A 22944-nucleotide genomic window follows, 5' to 3' on the forward strand; every position below is an offset into this window, starting at 1 on the left:
CCAATGTAGACGTTAAACATAGTTAATTACCTTTTACTTTTGAGTACCAAATCCAGATAATTTCAGCTTACCAAAGTAACATCTCAAGTTAGATTTTTCTCTTAGGTTGTGCTTTTTTTAGATGGTTGGGCTTGTCTCCCTCAAAAGAAAATACGGTCAGGCTTGTCAGCTCTTCTCTTTCGCCAGGAGAATCTTTGATTGCATTTTGCCTTTATTGACCATCATCAAACATTACGTCGCATAAATGAGAGGAAGAAATACAGTTTGATTTTCTTCACAGTTAGTGTTGGGTATAAACAAAATCGAACCAGTGCTATAAATAACAAATGACATCCTTTGAAATTATTACATCTTTTCGATTATATAGAAATAATATGTACCAAGCCGTGTTGATCGCTGTATAGAAAAACCGATATGTCGTGGTAATAGTTGGTTTGGCAGTGAATCACATTGCATGGTTTAAAATTGAAATCATAAAATCTCTAGACAACAAACTGATTAAATTTGAGCAATGCCACAATACCAGGAGTTACTACTTCGGTTGGGCTGCCATCCATCCATCCATCCAAGAAGAAAAAGGAAAGAAACGAGGGCAACAAGCAGCGGCAGCTGTCTCCACCACTCCACCAGTCCGTTCTCGCCGGCGCCTCTGTCCCCAAATCCAAATGGCGGACGAGGCCGCCGGAGCGAACTGCCCTCGCCGCAGCACGCGCCTCCTCCCCCGGATCCACGCGAATGAGGAGGAGGCCGAAATTGCAACCCGCCGTTGCAGCCCGCGCCTCCATCCCCAAACCCTCGCGAGCAAGGAGGTCTCCGGAGTGACCCGCCGCAGCAGCCCGCGATTCCATCCCCAAATCCACGCGAGTGGGGATGGGGAGGCCGCCCGAGTGACCCGCCGCCGCCGCCGCGGAACCTCGCCGGAGGCGGCTGACTCCCTGCCGGCCAGCGACGATCTACTCCGGGAGATCCTCCTCCGCCTCCCGCCGCAGCCGTCCTCCCTCCCACGCGCCGCCGCCGCCTGCAAGCGCTGGCTGCGCGTCGCCGCCGACCCCCGGTTCCTCCGCGGCTTCTCTGCCCATCACGGCAAGCCGCCACTCCTCGGCGTCTTCGAGCCCCTCGACTGGGAGATCGACTCGCGCGGCCTCCTTAATCGTCGCTCCTTCAAGCGCCGTGACAAGTGGATCGCGTTCACGCCCATCCTCGACCCTCCCGACCGGATCCCTCCTCAGCGCTTCGACCTGCGACGTCACGGCGTCGAAACCGGCATCCGCTCCAGGGCCCAGCTGCTCGGGTGCCGCCACGGCCGCCTTCTCATCATGGACCATGTGCCCATGGAGTTAGTTGTCTACGCCCCCATCACCGGCGAGCAGCGCCGTTTGGCCGTTCCCTCCAAGTTTAAGATGGACTTTCTCAACGCGGCGGTGCTCTGTGCTGACGACGAGCTTGGCCACGTGCACGGCAGCTGCCATTGGAGCCCATTCAAGGTAGTCTTAGTGTCCATGTACAGAAAGGATAATCGACCGGTTGCTTGTGTTTACTCTTCGGAGGCTGGTGTATGGGGCAATCTCATATCTACAGACGCTCGATGGGGGCTTGTTGATGCTAATCCCGGGATTCTTGTTGGTAATGTCCTTTACTGGTCGTCGAAGTCTGTGTGTGACGGCGAAGGTTTGTGCTATTTGGATAGGCTCACAAATGATATAATTGAGTTTGATTTGGATACACATAGCCTAGCTGTGATCAAGGGGCCTCCCTGTCTCAGTAACTCACTTAGACATCAGATCGTCAAGGCAGACGATGGTTCTGTTGGTCTCACCATAGTCTTTTATGGTAGATTCAAAATGTGGCAGAGGAATATTGATTGTCATGGTGTTGCCACATGGTTAAATCACAAGAGCATTCAAATGCATCATATTCTTGGGCTCTCTCATCACCTTGAGATATCGCCGGGATGGATAGATGTACTGGGGTATGATGAGGATAATGGTGTAATAGTTTTACATGTGGACGCCAGTGTCTACATGGTTCAACTGATGTCGATGCAATCCAAGAAACTTTATCGAAGCTATTGTCCCAATAATAGAGGTCACCCTTTCACAAGTTTCTATGCACCAGGTGATTGCTCATCCTTAGTCTTTGTGGTGTGGTAGTAACCAACTCCAGTAATATTCTATACATATATAGTTGATGGAATACCTTCTGAAATAACAGGTTTTTGGTCACTTGTTGAAGACCCATGCTTCAAATCACTAGTACACTTGTAGTGCACATTTTTAATTTCTTGTCTCTAATAGGTTACATTTATTTAAAGCTGAACACCAAAATCACTGCTGTTGGCTGTTTGGGCATGTATTATTTTTGTCAGCTTGATATGTGGGATAAATTCTAGGCAGTCTTTTTTTCTTACAAGCGAAAACTTTCATTATGAGGTAGCTAAATATTACTGTTTTCTGGATTGCTCTTCGCATTTAAAAATTATGTGGCTTTGTTTATCTATTGTTAGCATCAAAAGTGGGTTATAGAACATTCATAAAAACCTAAGTAGTTATTTTGTCGGTTCATCTATGTAACCTGACTCACTGTTGCCTCTTATGTCTTTTCCTTGTAGCTTTTATTAATCGCTTGACTTCTTATGCTTCTGGTCACAGCCATTCCTGCTGGATGCGATGGAGCTGAAATGTTGCACGATACGTAGGATGACTGTCTGGTTGCATGTCATAATGTGCTCGAATGGTTCAACAGGTAACAACATCTTCGAGATATAGTTTGTGAGGTCTAGTCGTCTAGATTGTTTAATTTTTTTTATGGAAACTATTGCTCATCCGGCTGTAGGGTTTCATGGATGTTAATGATGGGTACAGCAATTAAAACAATTTTAGGTTGTAACTTATAAATGATGTGCAGATGTTTCACATGGTGTTGTGTTGCTGTTGATATTACCTGGTCAGGCTGGGTGTTTGGTTAGACTGAACCGATCGGTTCGGTGCTTCGGTTTATCTTGATATTTGGTTTCCTATATTTACTAACTGTTTGGTCTCATGGAAAATTGATAAGCGAGATTTCGGTGCACCGATAGTTTGGTTCGGTCCTCAGAATAACCGAAGAAAACTGAGAATAGATTAGGGAGCAAGAAATCCGTAGTCAAAAGTCAAAAGGGACAACAAACAGGCCAACATAGTGGAGAAATTAGTAGGATGAAGGAATTAAATGGCGCTGGATATTCTCGCATGAGGGCCGCCGGCTGTGAAGGAGTGATGGTCGCCTAGCTCGCTGTTGCGTAGGGGCCATGTACGTTGTCGGCCGCCGCTGTGTGGTAGCCATGGGCACTGCCTCTGCCGCCGCGCGGGAGCCAAGTGCGTCGTCGGACCCCGCCGCGCGGGAACATTGGTGCTGCCGCCGCCACCACTGAGTTGGAGCCATGGCTAGCCAGCCACCACTGGGATTGCATGAGGTGGATAAATGGGGGCGGTGGTGATACGTGATATGCATGCGTGAAGCAAGAACGTTATGGATAAGTTGCGGCCTGTGGGACTGCTCCTGTTGTCTAGAAGCTTCGTATTGATGGTCTATTGGGCTTAGTTATGATGGGCCTTATATAATATTTCGGTCAATTCGGGAATTCGGTCAACCAGATCCAATGACCGAACTCACCGAACTTATTTCGGTTTTAGATTTGTGCGAACCGAACATACAACCAAAGTTTCGGTCCTCGGTTATTTCTGCTTCGGTCCCTGTTTTTTCGGCTCCGGTCTTCCGTTCTCGGTTTTTCTCCCCAGCCCTATTACCTGGTTGGTATTTGGCCATGCATAGAGTTCTCCCTTGGTTTAGCTATTTCAGAACCAGCAAACTGAGAGTAGACATTAGTAGCATTCAACTATCCCACCCAAGTAAATTACAATGTCAAAGGGCTTCACTGATTTACTTCGCTGTCATTTATAATCCTAGGAGATATAGGACTGGAGGAGTATGATATCCATTTCATTTTACGCCGCACGCACAACTTGCTCATTGACTGTTTTTAACCATGTATGCTGCTGCATAGGTGCTACCATTAGGTCTTGTCTATATTTCTAGTATCTACTAATGGATTAACAATTTTGTTTTCTCCAGGTGAAGTAATTAAGGGCTGCTGCTGTTCTTTACAAGTTTGTCATGTTGCATCAATCTGGTCGGCAGCGTATATATATGTTACGTGGAAGAACTTACTGTGCTTGTGCCGTAGCCTAACTAAGTTTGTAATGTAACAAGATGCTTTTTAATATCTATTCTAAGGAAGTTCAAGACAGATTCCGTTGTACTCCGTATCTTTTATCCCATGGTTGTGTTTGGCAAGTCTTCTCTGCTATTTTCTGGAGAGAAAAAACTCTGACAGGTCTTCTGTGCTATTTTCTGAAAAATAAACTTATCACATCCGTTCGAACAAACAGTGCCATGTCTATTCAGTTGGGCTGACCATCAGGAGCTAGGAGAACGGGAAACCAACGAACAGCCTGCAGAGGAAAGAACCGAAGCATGATGAAGGTAATACTATAGGTTTATCCACTTCTATTTTAAGGCATTTGGTATCATATGCCAGGAAAAGAATCTTGCATAACTCGTTTGTACACATGGATGCTTATTATTATGGCGAACACATTAGAGAAATAGTTTGGTGATGTTCAAATCTATATAGTTGGATTTCAGATTTCAAATGCTTTGGGTAGAGGCCATCTTAAATATTTTAAGCTACATACAATTTCAATTTCCTTTTCAATGATTTATAGAAGAAAGGAATTCAGAGACCTATATTGAATTATTTAGCCTCATGATTATCCTTAACAAATACCTTGGTTTTAGCCTCCCTGCTGATCAGCCGTACAGAGTGCTAGTTGCTGGCAAAATGTTCTCTTCGCCCACTTCCTTTTCTAGTATTGTATATATGTCAAACTTGGGTAAGCAGGTTTCATGTTTGTTACTGTTTAACATTTAGCAGCTTATTTATCTCTACCTTTTTCATAATTTTGTATTTAATTTGCAATACTAAATGGTTAGAACTTTGTGTAAATGTAGTGTTTTCTACTCCCTCTGTACAACAACAACAACAACAACAAAGCCTTTAGTCCCAAACAAGTTGGGGTAGGCTAGAGGTGAAACCCATAAGATCTCGCAACCAACTCATGGCTCTGGCACATGGATAGCAAGCTTCCACGCTCCCCTGTCCATAGCTAGCTCTTTGTTGATACTCCAATCCTTCAGGTCTCTCTTAACGGACTCCTCCCATGTCAAATTCGGTCTACCCCGCCCTCTCTTGACATTCTCCGCACGCTTTAGCCGTCCGCTATGCACTGGAGCTTCTGGAGCTTCTACTCCCTCTGTAAACTAATATAAGAGTAGTGTTCTAAACGCTCTTATATTAGTTAACAGAGGGAGTAGTAAGCTTGCTGGAACTTGAATACACCTTGGTTAGCAAAACATTTGTTAATTTTCAAACACTCCATCGTCATATTTAAGTCGCAATACTTAATGGTTAGAATTGTATGTGTAAATGCAGTGATTTTCTGTAAGGTGATACCTGGAGAGAGTGTTGTACCCCAGCATAAGCTGGTGGTTGCTGACTTTCGCTTTCGGATTCGTGTCCAGCGGGATAAGCGTGCCAAAGTCGCTAGAACGAAGTGGTGGAAGCTCAAGGGGGAGGTAGCTCAGGTGTTCAAGGAGAGGGTCATTAAGGAGGGCCCTTGGGAGGAAGGAGGGGATGCGGACAATGTGTGGATGAAGATGGCGACTTGCATTCGTAAGGTGGCCTCGGAGGAGTTTGGAGTGTCCAGGGGAAGGAGAAGCGAAGATAAGGATACCTGGTGGTGGAATGATGATGTCCAGAAGGCGATTAAAGAGAAGAAAGATTGCTTCAGACGCCTATACCTGGATAGGAGTGCAGACAACATAGAGAAGTACAAGATGGCGAAGAAGGCCGCAAAGCGAGCTGTTGGTGAAGCAAGGGGTCGGGCATATGAGGACCTCTACCAACGGTTAGGCACGAAGGAAGGTGAAAGGGACATCTATAAGATGGCCAAGATCCGAGAGAGGAAGACGAGGGATATTGGCCAAGTCAAATGCATCAAGGACAGAGCAGACCAACTCTTGGTGAAGGACGAGGAGATTAAGCATAGATGGCGGGAGTACTTCGACAAGTTGTTCAATGGGGAGAATGAGAGTTCTACCATTGAACTGGATGACTCCTTTGATGAGACCAGCATGCGTTTTGTGCGGCAAATCCAGGAGTCTGAGGTGAAGGAGGCTTTAAAAAGGATGAAAGGAGGCAAGGCGATGGGCCCTGATTGTATCCCCATTGAGGTGTGGAAAGGTTTCGGGGACATAGCGATAGTATGGCTAACCAAGCTTTTGAACCTCATTTTTCGGGCAAACAAGATGCCAGAAGAGTGGAGACGGAGTATATTAGTACCAAACTTCAAGAACAACGGGGATGTTCAGAGTTGTACTAATTACCGTGGAATTAAGCTGATGAGCCATACAATGAAGCTATGGGAGAGAGTCATTGAGCACCGCTTAAGAAGAATGACATGCGTGACCAAAAATCAGTTTGGTTTCATGCCTGGGAGGTCGACCATGGAAGCCATTTTCTTGGTACGACAACTTATGGAGAGATATAGGGAGCAAAAGGACTTGCATATGGTGTTCATTGACTTGGAGAAGGCCTATGATAAGATATCGCGGAATGTCATGTGGTGGGCCTTGGAGAAACACAAAGTCCTAGCAAAGTACATTACCCTCATCAAGGACATGTATGATAATGTTGTGACAAGTGTTCGAACAAGTGATGTCGACACCGATGACTTCCCGATTAAGATAGGACTGCATCAGGGGTCAGCTTTGAGCCCTTATCTTTTTGCATTGGTGATGGATGAGGTCACAAGGGATATACAAGGAGATATCCCATGGTGTATGCTCTTTGCGGATGATGTGGTGCTAGTTGACGATAGTCGGACGGGGGTAAATAGGAAGTTAGAGTTATGGAGACAAACCTTGGAATCGAAAGGGTTTAGGCTTAGTAGAACTAAAACCGAGTACATGATGTGCGGTTTCAGTACTACTAGGTGTGAGGAGGAGGAGGTTAGCCTTGATGGCCAGGTGGTACCTGGAAGGACACCTTTGGTATTTGGGGTCAATGCTGCAGGAGGATGGGGGTATTGATGAAGATGTGAACCATCGAATCAAAGCCGGATGGATGAAGTGGCGCCAAGCTTCTGGCATTCTCTGTGACAAGAGAGTGCCACAAAAGCTAAAAGGCAAGTTCTACAGGATGGCGGTTCGACCTGCAATGTTGTATGGCGCGGAGTGTTGGCCGACTAAAAGGCGACATGTTCAACAGTTAGGTGTGGCAGAGATGCGTATGTTGAGATGGATGTGTGGCCACACGAGGAAGGATCGAGTCCGGAATGATGATATACGAGATAGAGTTGGGGTAGCACCAATTGAGGAGAAGTTTGTCCAACATCGTCTGAGATGGTTTGGGCATATTCAGCGCAGGCCTCCAGAAGCTCCAGTGCATAGCGGACGGCTAAAGTATGCGGAGAATGTCAAGAGAGGGCGGGGTAGACCGAATTTGACATGGGAGGAGTCCGTTAAGAGAGACCTGAAGGATTGGAGTATCACCAAAGAGCTAGCTGTGGACAGGGGTGCGTGGAAGCTTGCTATCCATGTGCCAGAGCCATGAGTTGGTTGCGAGATCTTATGGGTTTCACCTCTAGCCTACCCCAACTTGTTTGGGACTAAAGGCTTTGTTGTTGTTGTTGTCTTCTGTCAGTGCATGCATTGTGCTGCGAACTGGAACTTGCAGCAGAAAGTTTTCATTTAACTTTGTTTTCAAATCTTGAAGAACTATATATAATGTATGGTTTTGCTTCATGTGGTGCCACTTGCTGGTTTGCATGTTAGTTCTGTGCAGTGAGTCTATATGGCAGTAAAATGTCGTTCACATTGTTTTTAAGGCGTCCTGCTTTAGACACTTAGGTGTCGCTTAGGCAATAGGGCGCCCTAGCAGCGCCTTAGAAATATGCCAGCTTTACGCGCTTAGGTGTCAGAGCGGTTGGTGCTCGCCTTAGGTCGCCTTACTGCCTTATAAACAACTTCAAACCTATATTCCCACATACCATCATTGTTAGGAATATTTAAAATGTAATTTCACATAAACTAATGTTTCTATATTTGTTTTCTCATTCAAACACATATATCCTGTAGCAAGCTTTCTTGGATTAACTCGTGGTATCCAGTTCCCAAGCATTCTCTTAATTTAGTGTCCTTTCTGAGGCATGGACCTGGTTTCTTTTGTAGGAGGTGGTCACTTTGGATGCATATGATTATCTGGTTCTTTTGTGGATGTGTATTTGCAGGCACACAATTAGCACGGGCAGAAACTTGGAAGCCAGGGTAAGCACTTCCATGCCCTGAGAGTGAGATTTGTTTTGCTGCTGGTAGTCCAATGCTTTGGATGCTATTTGCTGCTTGACTTTGCTTGTATTCTCTGCTGAAATTCCATGCAATTTCTAAGAGTACAGAGAGCAAGACTGGAATCAATTTGGAATACCTGTGACGGGAACGACATGAGCCCAACTTAAGCTCTTATGACCTTAAGGCTGAGGCCGCCACTGTAGGTGTTAGTTTTTGGTGAATTTTGTGGAGATAAGCATGTTAGAGACTGTCCATTTCTACAAAGATAAGTATTTCCGGGCGGAAGGAGTAAAACACTGTCATGATCTGGAGCTCTGCACATTTCGGTGCTTTACGATGATATAGTAGAAACGCTTTAAGGCACCTGTGTGGTGCATTCATTCATTCATTCATTCATTTCCACAGATCGACTAGCAGCGAAACTATAGGAATGAAGGATCAGCACATCAGATAGACAAGCACTAGCCTGGCACTGGCAGCGACCTCAGCTAGTTCAGCTCCAAGCAACAGCAGTAGATGAGGTCTCTAACGTGCCCAGAGCCGGCCCTTGTCAGTGAGTTTCTGTAAGACTGTGAGAAGGGGTCCTTTCGTGCACTATAATCACTAATAGTATTATGTCACTCTAAATATTACAATGTGAACTAAGGGAAAGAAGAACAACTATCACAACGAAATCAGTATTGGCCGTGGTGCACATGCCCTCTACTCGTCTTTCTTTCTAAGTCATCATTGATTTAGCTATATTTGGCACCTCATCTTTTTCACTGTCTCATTGTTGGCTTCTCTTAATCATTTGTCTTTTTTCCTCAAAAATGTTAATTATCTATCTTATGTTTCTAGGAACAACCACTCTTTGCTTATGTAATGGAATTGAAACATTGCACGATACATAGGATGAGTGGATGACTCTGGTTTATGTGCTAGTGTGCCGAAATGGTTCAACAGGTAAGAATATCATCTGAATAATTAGTTAGAATTTTTTTTACATCGGAAATAATTAGTTGTTGTCATATGGAGTATAATGATCATACTCGTTTAAATGTGCAATTCAACAGTTTCACCATCCAAACAGGATTTGGCATTGGTAAGCTGCCATGGATTCCAAGTGCCACCATGGATTCCAAGTGCCAAATACACGCCATCCAAACATTAGAATTGACATTCAAGCTCAATATCAGTACATCAAGATATTTGGTACTGGAGCCAATTCAATGCAGCTCTCCAATGTCTACATCCAAACAGAGCCCGAGAGAACTCCTTGTTTGGCCTCATTTGAAAATGATTATTTGGCGCTAAAAAATATTTTTTTCCCCATTCCCCCTCCCTATCTAAATTTGTTCCTTCTATGCCATTTCCATCCATTTTCTCATCCAACGGCATTAACTGACACGTGAAAAGACCATTTTGCCCTCAATAATTTCTTCCTTGTTTGGCCCTCTATTCAAAATGGTCTTTCATGTGCCAGCTAACACCGTTGGATGGAAATGTCATATGCGGAACAAAATTTAGATAGAGTGCCAAGTAGGGAAGAAATATTGTTTTAGGGCAAAATAGGGAAGCATATTTTGAAATAAGGCCAAATAAGGAATTCTCTCAATATCTAATGGGTCGGGCCCAGTATCACCTTTTGAGGGCCCACTGTGACGAGTGAACAAAACAACAACCACATGCGAAAACGCCAATCTCTTCCCCGTGTCGTCTACTAGATCTTGCTGGAGACTTCATTCCCGAATCAAAATGTCCCGCGACGGCGACTCACCGGCGGTCGCGCCTATGTCCCCACTGAACGAAGACGATCGCCTCCGTGAGATCCTCGTATGTCTGTGTCCCTGCCGGACGAAGACGGTCTCTTCCGGGAGATCCTCATCAGTGCCACGAAGATGATCTCGTTCGTATCTGGCCGTAGTCGTCCCCCCCTCCCCTCGCGTGCCTCACTGGCGGCATTGGCCTCTCCGCTCGAAGACGAAGATCTCGGGGAGATCCTCCTCCGCCTCCCGCCGCAGCCGTCCTCCCTCCCACGCGCCTCTACCATCTGCAAGCGTTGGCGAGGCCTCCTCACCAACCCCAAGTTCTTCTACCGCTTCTATGCCCACCATCGCAAGCCACCCCTCCTCGGCGTCTTTGAGATTTGGAACAGAAGGCACCACTTCGTATGAATCATGGACCCTCCCAACTGCATCCCCCCTCAGCGCTTCGACATGGCATAACACGGGGCTTCCTCGAAAGCGTTGTGCTCGATTGCCGCCACGGCCGTGTCCTCGTCAAGTACCGGGTGCGGGAAGAGTTCATTGTGTGTGACACCATCAGCGGTGATCAGCTCCACATGTCTATTCCACCGAAGTTTAGGAGGAGGATATTTGTCGGTGCGGCGGGGCTCTGCGCGGTGACCATGGCCATGTGCACGGCAGCTGCCACTCTAGTCCTTTCAAGATGGTCTTTGTGTCCACAACAAAAGATATAAGAACCCATGGATGTGTTTACTGTTCGGAGACTGGCATATGGGTCAATATCATATCAACATCGACTCCATGTCAGCTTTTTGTTGTTTGTTTTGCTGGTACCCCCATTGCTAAGGCCCTTTATTGGCCGCTTTTTATGCCCTGCAAGGGCATACTACAGTTTAATTTGGAAGAGCAGAGCCTAGCAGTGATTAAGGGGCCTCCTTTGACAAATGATTTCTACAAGAGCAGCTTTCGGATCATCCAGGCCGAGGACGGTGTTGTTGGCTTAGCCATATATATTGTCTTACCCTCGCTTCCAAATGTGTAAAAGGGACATCAATTGGCATGGTGTTGCCATATGGGTGCTGCAAAAGACCATTGAAATACATAGCATTCTTGGGCTCCCTCCTCAGATTGAAGGAGGGACAAGAGTGAGACAAACTAAAGTGGGATATTCTGAGGATACTGATGTAGTTTTCATATTTGTGGGCAGCAGTCTATACATGGTTCAACTTAAATCGATGCAATCCAAGAGGCTTTATGGAACCAGTCATTTTCCTTGCTACTATCCTCTCACGAGTTTCTATGCACCAGGTAATTGCTCGTCCATGGCCAATATTGTAGGAGTAACCTAATCCAGTTATGTTTTGTGCATAGTTGCTCAAACATTTTTGTTGTGCTTCTTAAGTCATTGACAAGGTAAGTTTAATAGCAATTTTCCCTCTGCTAGATAATTAAACATAAACTTAATAGCCGTATTGTGTTTTGTGTTATCATTCAATGTAGCTGTCTTCATTCTTGAGCGATCCAAATCAAGTGTCAAATGAGTAAAAATGTAAAATAAAATGTCAGTAACTTAGTTGGGCATGTTTGGACTCTCAAAGCTAGTTATTTTTTTGTACCCAGTCCTACCATTTGTTTTAATCTTGCTATATTTCTGAACTCCATAATACCAACTTTCCTTGATTCCAATAGTTCTCTTTGTTAGTTGATGAACACCCTCTGCAAGTGACTAATACATCTGTAGCACATGAGAAATAATTGCATTTCTTGTGTCTCTAATTAGGCTCCATTTATTTCAAACTGAACACCCATACCTAAACAAATGTAGTGTCAAAAGGCTCAACATTTATTCTTTTGTCATCAGTATTCACAGGAGATTGTGTTACAGTGCTCTTCTTTATGTTGCTGAACTAATAATGAGTTTGTTCCTCCAGGTGAGGGAATGACTGCTGCAGTTCTCACCGGGTTTGTTCCATCACATCGATGTGGTTGGCACTATTTATATGTTATCTGTAAGAAAAAAACTTATCATGCCAGTCCAGCCAAGTTTCTAATCCAGGGAATTTCAGCTTACCCTAGTAGTATTATTTGAAGTCGGTTTTCAGCCCCATCTTGTGTTCTTTATATGCTTGTGCTTGGAGGGTCGTCTCTTCAGCTCAAATATGACCTAAACTTAATTATATGTTTGTCAGTTTGTGTACTCTTCTCGGCTGTAGTATGAAAAGCACGACATTACAGTCGATGTTTTGTGTAAGCCATGAGAGTTTCAGCAGTAAGCATCACCTAGACTTGTATTGTTGTGTATTCTTTTTAGCTGTGGTTTGAAAAGCATCTACGGTCGATCTGAAGTGGTCACGATCCACTTGTGCTCCTTTGTCCTCAAGATTAATAGCAGGAAATTACTGCAGACAAGTATGGGCCTGCCTACTTCAAAAGTTGAAATAACTACTGCTCTCTAGGATATTACTCTAACAAAATAGTGTAAATAAACGTCTTATTTTTTGACACGGATGGAGTAGATTAGAGAGAGGGAAATGGTCTTTTGTCCACATGTTCAGTCATTTTAGTAGAGATAATTTTTTTTTGCACGGAAGAACATTAGATCCTATCTGCATCCTATGTTTTTCATGGAAGATCACATTGACTCGCATGTTATATTGGCAGAAATTTATAGTTCAGTTGAAACGTGGTCTACATGGCAGAGAATCATATCAAATCATTCGATCAAAATGAACTCTCTTGGTTTCAGCCACGGTCTACAAGTCACTGGACGGCAGAGTTTGCATTCTTGGATGTAATTTTTACCCTTAGAGTGTGAGGTTGCATTATCGCAGGAATTTGCTCACAGTAGGAATAAAACCTGATTTCTTAACCTGATACTCTGATTATCCACTTCTTCTGCAGTTGCCTAAATCACACCAACACTGTTGCATTGATCTCTGCTGGAACTCCCCCGTTATAAGGCCACATATCAGCTATCAGCTGGAACTTGCTTTCTTACCCTGAGACTTAGGCTTGCAACGTAGAACACCGTAGGAGGTTTCATTCGCAGCCGAGACAAGTTCCTCCGCGACGCAGCTATCACCATTATCGCCATCTCTGTTACATATTGCATCAATTGGAATGAGAAAACTTTATATTGGCAGAAGCGCGGCGACGGTGCTCGAAGTAGGCGAGGAAGAACCCGACAGCGTGACGAGGACCGGCGCGGACGGTGGCGTTCCCGCGCCTAGGGAGGCGGCGCGAGGCATACCACGTAGAAGTAGACGCGCGGGACGGAGGAGTAGACCGCGCGCCGTGACGCTACGGCCCGAAGGGATGACGCAACGGCAGCGCGCGGGTCGGGGCGGCGGCGCGGAAGACCTCAGGGCGGTTGCAGGGACCGCGTGCCATGCTCGCTACGGCTCGACGGGGCGACGCAGCGGCAGCGCGAGGGTCGATGCAGCCTCAGGGACGGTCTGGAGCGGACGGCCACGGGGCGGCGGTTGACCGCGGGCCGCGGCACTACGGCCCGATGGGGCGACGCGGCGGCAGCGCGCGGGGTGGTGCAACCACAGGGACGGCCTCAGGGCAACGGCGGGGACCACGTGTCGCGGCGCTACGACTCGAAGGGGCGACACAACGGCGGCGCGGATCGGTGCAGCCACGGGGAGAACCACAGGGCGGCGGCGCTGCGGCCCGACGGGGCGACGCAGCGGCAGCCCGTTGCTTGATCGGTAGAGGGGCGCGCTGAACTCGGGGACAAGGCGGTGATGGTCGGTGCAGGGCGACGAGCGGGCTGACGCGCGGATGGCAGCTTGCCCTGATGGGCCGCCTTGGCGCGCGTGGCCGTCGGGTAGAAGGAGAGGCCGGCTGGTCGCGCTGGGGTCGAAGTAGAGGCGCGCGCGCGGGGGGGGGGGGGTCGACGGCGGCGGCGGGTGACGCAAACCGATCAAGCATAGATCAGAAAACCAAAAAGAAACGCCGATTAAGATGACCGGCGGGAGAGAGAAAAACCCGGAGCAAGGGCTCGAGAAAAAGACTCTCTAGGGCAGCCGGTCAACACGACCGGCGGACGAACCCTAAGTACAGGCGGCGTGGCAACGGGCGGAGGTCATGGAGGCCGACCACCCGGGGACGGTGCGTGGGTGCGGAAGCGGCGGCGGCTAGGGTTTAGGATCGATGTAAGGCTGATACCATGTTAGAAGGGAGAGAGAGGGATTGGTGGAATTGTTATTGTATTGCTTGAGCCTCATGGGCATATATATAAGAGTACATGATCTACTTGAAGTAAAAGATAAGCCAGGACCAATCCTAGTCTATTCTACACTTCCTAAATAAACATTATACTCAACAGTTTATCTATTTTGTGCATTTGCTAAAGGAGGAAGAAACACACGTAAACTGAAGACAGCTTGACAGTCTATCTGGTAGTACAGAATGTTTTAGGACAGTGCTACAAATCAGCCGGATGATTTCTCTAGGAAATCATCCGCCTGTTTAGCCGTCCGATAACCGTCCTGATGCCGCTCGATCACAGCAATGCCATGTCAGCAGCGTAGCGCAGCAGCTTCCAACACAACGCTATTACAGCCTCGTGCAGTGCTCCAATGTAGCATCGACGCGTCGGGCGAGCTCCATTGCAGCCCCGGCGCAACTCCAACGTAGTACCGACGCTTCGGCGAAGCTCCACTGCAGCCCCGACCAAGTTCCAAAGCAGCATCAACGCTTCGGTGAAGCTCCATTGCAATTCCGGTCGAGCTCCACTGCAGCCCCGACCGAGCTCCAAAGCAGCACCGACGGCCCACGTAGCACTGGCGCGTCCGGCGAAGCTCCATTGCAACTCCGACGATGCTTCAATGCAACCCAGCGAAGTTTCAACGGCCACCCTATGGCGCTTCATGGCAGCACCTGCCGCGCGGGCGATGCTTCATTGCAGCGCGGACGCCGGCGCGGCGGTGGTCCGCCGATGCTCCATAGCAGCACCCGAAGTCATCGCTGATGTTTCACTTCAACCCGCATCGACGCGGCGAGCTCCATAGCAGCACCCGAAGTCATCGCTGATGTTTCACTTCAGCCCGCATCAACGCGGCGAGCTCCGTAGCAGCACCCGACACCGTCAGTGTTGTTTCACTGCAGCCCGCACTGACGCGGCGAGCTCCGTCGTAGCACCTCGCCGGCGATGCCGACGGAGCTTTACTGCAGCACCACATCGCTTGTTGGAGCTCCGTCGCAGCACCGCCTGCCCCCACTGAAACTCCATCGCATCACCCGATGGCCTCCGGCGCGGTGGTGCTCCACTGCAGCACGACGGCTACGCCGTTGATGCGACAAAGCACGCGATGGCGACGGACGGATGCTGCGATGCAGCACGACGCCAACGGGGAATGCGGCGACGCAGCATGCGGTGAGGACGCTGGATGCTTCGCCGTCTGCCCCGCCCTCGCCCGCGCCCCGATGGGAGCTTCACGATGCACGCGCTGATGTGGATTTTGTCGGCGTTGCTTGTTCGTTGCAGCAGCAGGTGGAGGAGAAAAATGAAGGAAGAAGATGAGGAGGGAAACGAGTGGAGGAGAAGGAGTCGGAAGGGATAAGGTGGGGGGATGAAAAGCGGTGCGCTGAGGGGGCACGTGGCGTGCGTACGAGACGGCTTACGGAGATAGGAAATCATCCGGTTTAAATTAAGCGTTTCCCAATGTGGGCAGTGCTACAAATCAGCCGAATGATTTCTCTAAGAAATCATCCGCCTGTTTAGCCTTCCGATAACCGTCCTGGTGCCGCTCGATCACAGCAATGCCATGTCAGCAGCGTAGCGCAGCAGCTTCCAACACAACGCTATTACAGCCTCGCGCAGTGTTCCAATGTAGCATCGACGTGTCGGGCGAGCTCCGTTGCAGCCCCAGCGCAACTCCAACGTAGTACCGACGCTTCGGCGAAGCTCCACTGCAGCCCCGACCAAGTTCCAAAGCAGCATCGACGCTCCGGCGAAGCTCCATTGCAACTCCGGTCGAGCTCCACTGCAGCCCCGACCGAGCTCCAAAGCAGCACCGACGGCCCACGCAGCACTGGCGCGTCCGGCGAAGCTCCATTGCAACTCCGACAACGCTACAATGCAATCCAGCAAAGTTTCAACGGCCACCCTGTGGCGCTTCATGGCAACACCTGCCGCGCGGGCGCTGCTTCATTGCAGCGCAGACGCCGGCACGGTGGTGGTCCGCCGATGCTCCATAGCAGCACCCGAAGTCGTCGCTGATGTTTCACTTCAGCCCGCATCGACGCGGCGAGCTCCATAGCAGCACCCGACGCCGTCGATGTTGTTTCACTGAAGCCCGCACTGACGCAGCGAGCTCCGGCGCAGCACCTCGCCGGCGACGCCGACGGAGCTTTACTGCAGCACCACGTCGCTTGTTGGAGCTCCGTCGCAACACCGCCTGCCCCCACTGAAACTCCATCGCATCACCCGATGGCCTCCGGCGCGGCGGTGCTCCACTGCAGCACGACGGCAACGCCGTTGATGCGACAAAGCACGCGATGGCGACGGACAGATGCTGCGATGCAGCACGACGCCAACGGGGAATGCGGCGATGCAGCATGCGGTGGGGATGCTGGATGCTTCGTCGTCTGCCCCGCCCTCGCCCGCGCCCCGGTGGGAGCTTCACGATGCACGCGCTGATGTGGATTTTGTCGGCGTTGCTTGTTCGTTGCAGGAGCAGGTGGAGGAGAAAAATGAAGGAAGAAGATGAGGAGGGAAACGAGTGGAGGAGAAGGATTCGGAAGGGATAAGGTGGGGGGATGAAAAGCGGTGCGCTGAGGGGGCACGTGGCGTACGTACGAGACGGCTTACGGAGAAAGGAAATGATCCGATTTAAATTAAGCGTTTTCCAATGTGGGCAGTGCTACAAATCATTAGCCGTCCGATAACCGTCCTGATGCCGCTTGATCACAGCAATGCCATGTCAGCAGCGTAGCGCAGCAGCTTCCAACACAACGCTATTACAGCCTTGCGCAGTGCTCCAATGTAGCATCGACGCGTCGGGCGAGCTCCATTGCAGCCCCGACGCAACTCCAACGTAGTACCGACGCTTTGGCGAAGCTCCACTGCAGCCCCGACCAAGCTCCAAAGTAGCATCGACGCTCCGGCGAAGCTCCATTGCAACTCCGGTCGAGCTCCACTGCAGCCCCGACCGAGCTCCAAAGCAGCACCGATGGCCCACGCAGCACTGGCGCGTCCGGCGAAGCTCCATTGCAACTCCGACGACGCTTCAATGCAACCCAGCTAAGTTTCAACGGCCACCCTATGGCGCTTCATGGCAGCACCTGCCGCGCGGGCGATGCTTCATTGCAGCGCGGACGCCGGCGCGGCGGTGGTCCGCCGATGCTCCATAGCAGCACCCGAAGTCATCGCTGATGTTTCACTTCAGCCCGCATCAACGCGGCGAGCTCTGTAGCAGCACCCGACACCGTCAGTGTTGTTTCACTGCAGCCCGCACTGACGCGGCGAGCTCCGTCGTAGCACCTCGCCGGCGATGCCGACGGAGCTTTACTGCAGCACCACATCGCTTGTTGGAGCTCCGTCGCAGCACCGCCTGCCCCCACTGAAACTCCATCGCATCACCCGATGGCCTCCGGCGCGGCGGTGCTCCACTGCAGCACGACGGCTACGCCGTTGATGCGACAAAGCATGCGATGGCGACGGACGGATGCTGCGATGCAGCACGACGCCAACGGGGAATGCGGCGACGCAGCATGCGGTGAGGACGCTGGATGCTTCGTCGTCTGCCCCGCCCTCGCCCGCGCCCCGATGGGAGCTTCACGATGCACGCGCTGATGTGGATTTTGTCGGCGTTGCTTGTTCATTGCAGCAGCAGGTGGAGGAGAAAAATGAAGGAAGAAGATGAGGAGGGAAACGAGTGGAGGAGAAGGAGTCGGAAGGGATAACACTACTAGAAAAAGGGCTATAGATGGGATTGACACTAATGGCGCACCAGACAAGCGGTGCGCCATTAGTATATACTAATGGCGCACCACCTTCTGATACGCCATTAGAGTTGAAACTACTAATAGCGCACCAGGCGCAGGGTGCGCCATTAGTATCAATTTTTTTTAACTAGTGCGCCTGTCCAAACATACTAATGGCGCATCCAGACACAGTGCGCCATTACTAGTTGTAACTAGTAATGGCGCACCTGGCCCAGGGTGTGCCATTAGTATCAATTTTTTTTAACTAGTGCGCCTGTCCAAACATACTAATGGCGCATCCAGACACAGTGCGCCATTACTTGTTGTAACTAGTAATGGCGCACCTGTCCCAGGGTGCGCCATTAGTATCAATATTTTTTTTAAACTAGTGCGCCTGTCCAAACATACTAATGGCGCATCCAGACACAGTGCGCCATTACTAGTTGTAACTAGTAATGGCGCACCAGGCCCAGGGTGCGCCATTAGTACAATTTTTTTTAACTAGTGCGCCTGTCCAAACATACTAATGGGGCACCACCAGAAGGTGCGCCATTAGTAACCTGGATTACTAATGGCGCATTTAGAGTTGGTGCGCCATTAGTAAGTGGGCAGCAACAAGATATTTTGGACAGCCTCTCCTACCCACACTCACTTTCTCCCCACTTCATTCTCTCCACCTCCTCCTTGTCTCGGGTGCCTCCTCTTTTTCACCTCATTTCCACCATAGATTCATTCAATTTAAGTGGTTAAATTACCTTGTTTTGATAGGTAAGTAAGGGGGAAGCTATATTTATGTTGTTCTCCCTACAACAATGTGCACATGCACTTTTTATGGCCTAGCTAGATCTATGTATGTTCGAGGTGTTGCATATGTTTGTGGTGTTGCATATGTGTTTGTGTTTGGAGGTGTACCGGTATTTGAAATGCGATAGTTGCCAATATTTTTCCGGAATGTTGATTCATTTTCGTTTCGGCGAGAATTTTGGCATTAAGCATTCTTTTTGGTCTTATTTTTAGGGAAAGTCATGCCAAATTTTTTCTTGGTTCTAAATATCGTTTTGTTCTACCCCGCAGGCGACCATGGTCCGCATGATGACCGAAGGCATCGTGAATAGGTTTTTGAGGTCCGCGAAGGCCGAGATGCTTCAAAAGAACGAGACGGAGATAAGATGTCCGTGTCGAAGATGCAAGCTGAAGAGCCTTATTGCGGACCCGGAATCCTGGCAGGTGCGGGACCACCTGCTCTTGCGTGGTTTCATGGATGGCTATCGGTGGCAACGTGATGAAGATGACTACGAAGTCGTCCATGGGGGCCGGGCAAGAAATGAGGAAGGGCAGCAAGACAACCACCGCGGCTCGGGCGGGCGAGAAGACGAAGAATCCCCAGGAGATGATCACGACGGTGATGCTGTACACAGTCATCATGTAGAAGATGCAGGACATGATGACGAGGAAGATGCCGGAGCAGACGACGGGCATGATCATGAAGATGATGATGCCGGCGGAGCAGACGACGCTGGACCATCGATGGGCTGGGTGCAGGACCCTCATATTCAAGAGCTGCTTCTCAAGCAGACGGATAACGCAAGAGCTGCCGCCCGAGAGAAAGCCAAGATGGATCAACTTGAGTTAGACGCGGTTACTCCATTGTATGAAGGATGCAGGCCCGAGGATACCCGCCTGAAAGTAACGCTCGTGGCTCTGGAGATGAAGGTAAAACACAAAATGACCGACGCATGCTTCGACGAGAACATGTCATTCTGGCACGAACGTCTTCCCAAGGGGAACAAGTGCCCGACCAGTTTGGAGGAGGCGAAGAAAATCGTGTGTCCTTTGGAGTTACCGCACGTGAAATACCATGTGTGCATGAACAATTGCATCATTTATCGGGACGAGCACGCGGAGTCTACCATATGTCCGGTGTGCGGCGTCACTCGATACAAGAAGTGGTGTGGTACTTTCCGATCACTCCTCGAAAAGTGGTGTGGTACTTTCCGATCACTCCTCGTCTGCAGCGGTATTTCGCGGACCCTAAGGTAGCAAAGCTCCTGCGTTGGCACGCGGATAGGGAGGAGAAGAAGCGAGAAGATGACGCAAATGATCCGGAGATAGATAAAAAAGACAAGATGCTGAGTCACCCTAAGGATGCGAGCCAGTGGCAAGCGTTGAACTTTGAAGACCTAGAATTTGGGAACGATCCAAGGAACATCGTGCTGGGCGCGAGCACCGATGGAGTCAATCCGTTTGGCAGCCAGAGAAGCACACATAGCACCTGGCCTGTGTTTGTGTGGATGTACAACCTTCCCCCCTGGATGTGCATGAAGAGGAAGTACATTCACATGAGTATGCTAATTGAAGGACCGAAACAACCAGGGAACGACATCAATCTGTATCTGGGGCTGCTGAAAGAGGAGCTTGACACGCTGTGGAAAACGCCAGCCAATACGTGGGACGCCGCAGAGAAAGAATATTTCCCTATGAGAGCCGCGCTGCTCACGACGGTGCACGACTATCTCGGTTACGGATATGTCGCGGGGCAGGTGGTCCACGGATTTTCTGGATGCGTCAGGTGCATGGATGACACAACGTATCGCCAGCTAGATAGAGATCCCGGGTCTTCGAAAACCGTGTTCATGGGACATCGAAGGTGGCTTCGCGACGATGACCCGTGGAGAAAACGCAAGGATCTATTCGATGGTGAAACCGAACCCCGAGGACGCCCGCGTACGAGGAGCGGCGAGGAAATAGACGAGCTGTTGAAAAATTGGAAAGACTGCCCACTGCCGGGAAAGAAGCAAAAGGCGCCAGAGCCGGGAAAGAAGCGAAAGGCGCCAGAGCCGCTGCTGAAGGTATGGAAAACGAGGTCTGTTTTCTGGGACTTGCCGTACTGGAAGATCCACCGTGTGCCTCACAGCCTTGATGTCATGCATATCACGAAGAACGTGTGCGAGAGTCTGCTTGGTACCCTGCTCAACATGCCAGAGAGGACCAAAGATGGGCCGAAAGCAAGGGCAGACTTGAAATCAATGGGCATCAGGCAGGAGCTTCACGCTATATATGATGATGATGATGAGGCGAAGCAGGACACGGAAAGTCGTCACAAAGGCAAAAAGGCCAAGAAGACCGGAAATGACTACCCTCCCGCGTGCTTCACTCTAAGTCAGGAGGAGATCGAGCAGTTTTTCACCTGCCTCGTAGGAGTAAAACTTCCTTACGGTTACGCGGGGAAGATAAGCAGATACCTAGACCTAGCGAAGCTGAAGTTCAGCGGGATGAAGTCTCACGACTGTCACGTGCTGATGACGCAGATACTTCCAGTTGCAATCCGTGGGATCATGGACGCGCACGTCCGTGAAATGCTATTTGGCCTATGCAACTTTTTCGACGTCATCTCTCGGAAGTCTGTTGGCGTGAGGCAACTCAGAAGGCTACAGGAAGAGATCGTGGTGATACTATGCGAGCTTGAGATGTACTTCCCGCCCGCATTCTTCGACGTTATGGTGCATCTGCTAGTCCATATCGTGGACGATATCATCCAACTCGGGCCGACGTTCCTGCACAGCATGATGCCGTTCGAAAGGATGAATGGTGTCATCAAAGGATACGTTCGCAACATGTCACGTCCAGAGGGAAGCATAGCCAGGGGCTTTCTGACCGAAGAGTGCATCTCCTACTGTACGAATTATCTAGGCATCGAGAACCCCGTTGGTCTGCCCGTCAACAGGCACCTCGGCAGGCTCGCTGGATGGGGTCACCGTGAGGGTCGCCGCGAAATGCATGTCGACTTCGAGGGTCGACTCGCCGACTTTGAAAGAGCAAACCTAGTCGCGCTACAACACATAGGCGTGGTCGATCCTTGGGTGGTAGAGCACAAAACCTTTCTTAAGAAGACGTACAATGACCGAGGCCAACAGAGGACGGACGGAGATATACTCAAAGAGCACAACTCATGTTTCACGCGTTGGTTCAAGCAAAAGCTTCTGTCATACCCTTTACATGAGGATTCTTCCGCGGAAGAACAACTCATATTCGCCTTGTCACAGGGCGCCGAGCACAACCTGATGACCTATGAGGCGTACGATATCAACGGCTACACATTCTACACCGAGGCCAAGGACATGAAGAGCGATGGTTATCAGAACTCCGGGGTAACGATGGAATCCTACACCGGTAATGACAAGGACAGATACTACGGAAGGATCGAGGAGATCTGGGAGCTGAGCTATGCTGGAGAGAAGGTCCCGATGTTCCGTGTCAGATGGGCCAAGAGCGTCCTAAAAGAAGACCGGTATTTCACCACCATGGTTATACCCGAAGCCAAATCCAAGACCGCAGGCGCAAACGTCACCGCGAAAAATGAGCCATGGGTACTGGCTTCCCAAGTGGACCAATGCTTCTTCATTACCGACCCGTCAAAGCCCAGTCGTGTTGTCGTGAGGAGAGGCAAAAGGAAGATCATCGGAATGGATGGAGTAGCCAATGAGCAAGACTTCGACAAGTACGGCGACCCGAGAATCGAACATGACGACGATGATGAAGTAGCAGCATACACCACAAGAAGAAGCAGGACCACCCTACCTAAAGGACGTCCGTTCCACAGAAGAACTCCATTTGCGAAAAAGAAGGGCAAGAAGATTGTGAACAGATAGCTAGCTAAGATCGATTGTATTTAAATCGTAGCCTTCATTTCTCGATTGTATTTCATGGGCACTTTTTGAACTATCATGAATATTTTTAAATTTCATGGACACTCGATCTCGATCCCCCTCCATCTCGATCGCTATCCCACCTCGCCAGATCCGGTCCCCCTCGCCGCCGAGCACCCCCCGGTCCACCG

At 49.6% G+C, this 22944-nt stretch overlaps 1 protein-coding gene and 1 long non-coding RNA gene across 3 annotated transcripts; both read left to right on the forward strand.

Annotated features, from left to right (window-relative positions):
* The first annotated feature begins 553 nt into the window (after positions 1–553).
* Positions 554–4297, forward strand: LOC123077080 (uncharacterized). 2 transcript variants are annotated; one of them, XR_006436389.1, is made up of 3 exons: positions 554–2115; positions 2609–2742; positions 4111–4297. XR_006436389.1 is itself a non-coding variant. In XM_044499295.1 (3 exons), the coding sequence occupies exons 1-2, from the start codon at positions 666–668 to the stop codon at positions 2693–2695; spliced, it is 1497 nt and encodes a 498-aa protein (XP_044355230.1). In that variant the 5' UTR covers positions 554–665; the 3' UTR covers positions 2696–2742; positions 4111–4297. The 2 variants fall into 2 exon arrangements, 1 of the variants encoding a protein (XP_044355230.1); XM_044499295.1 differs by having other exon boundaries at positions 2649–2742.
* Positions 4298–7745: 3448 nt separating this feature from the next.
* LOC123077082 (uncharacterized) lies at positions 7746–12539 on the forward strand. Its single transcript, XR_006436390.1, has 4 exons — positions 7746–8424; positions 9286–9390; positions 11383–11480; positions 12104–12539. It is a non-coding gene; the product is annotated as an uncharacterized lncRNA (long non-coding RNA).
* The last annotated feature ends 10405 nt before the right edge of the window (positions 12540–22944 follow it).

This window comes from Triticum aestivum, chromosome 3D (assembly GCF_018294505.1).
Source record: "Triticum aestivum cultivar Chinese Spring chromosome 3D, IWGSC CS RefSeq v2.1, whole genome shotgun sequence".
Taxonomy (NCBI): Eukaryota; Viridiplantae; Streptophyta; class Magnoliopsida; order Poales; family Poaceae; genus Triticum; species Triticum aestivum.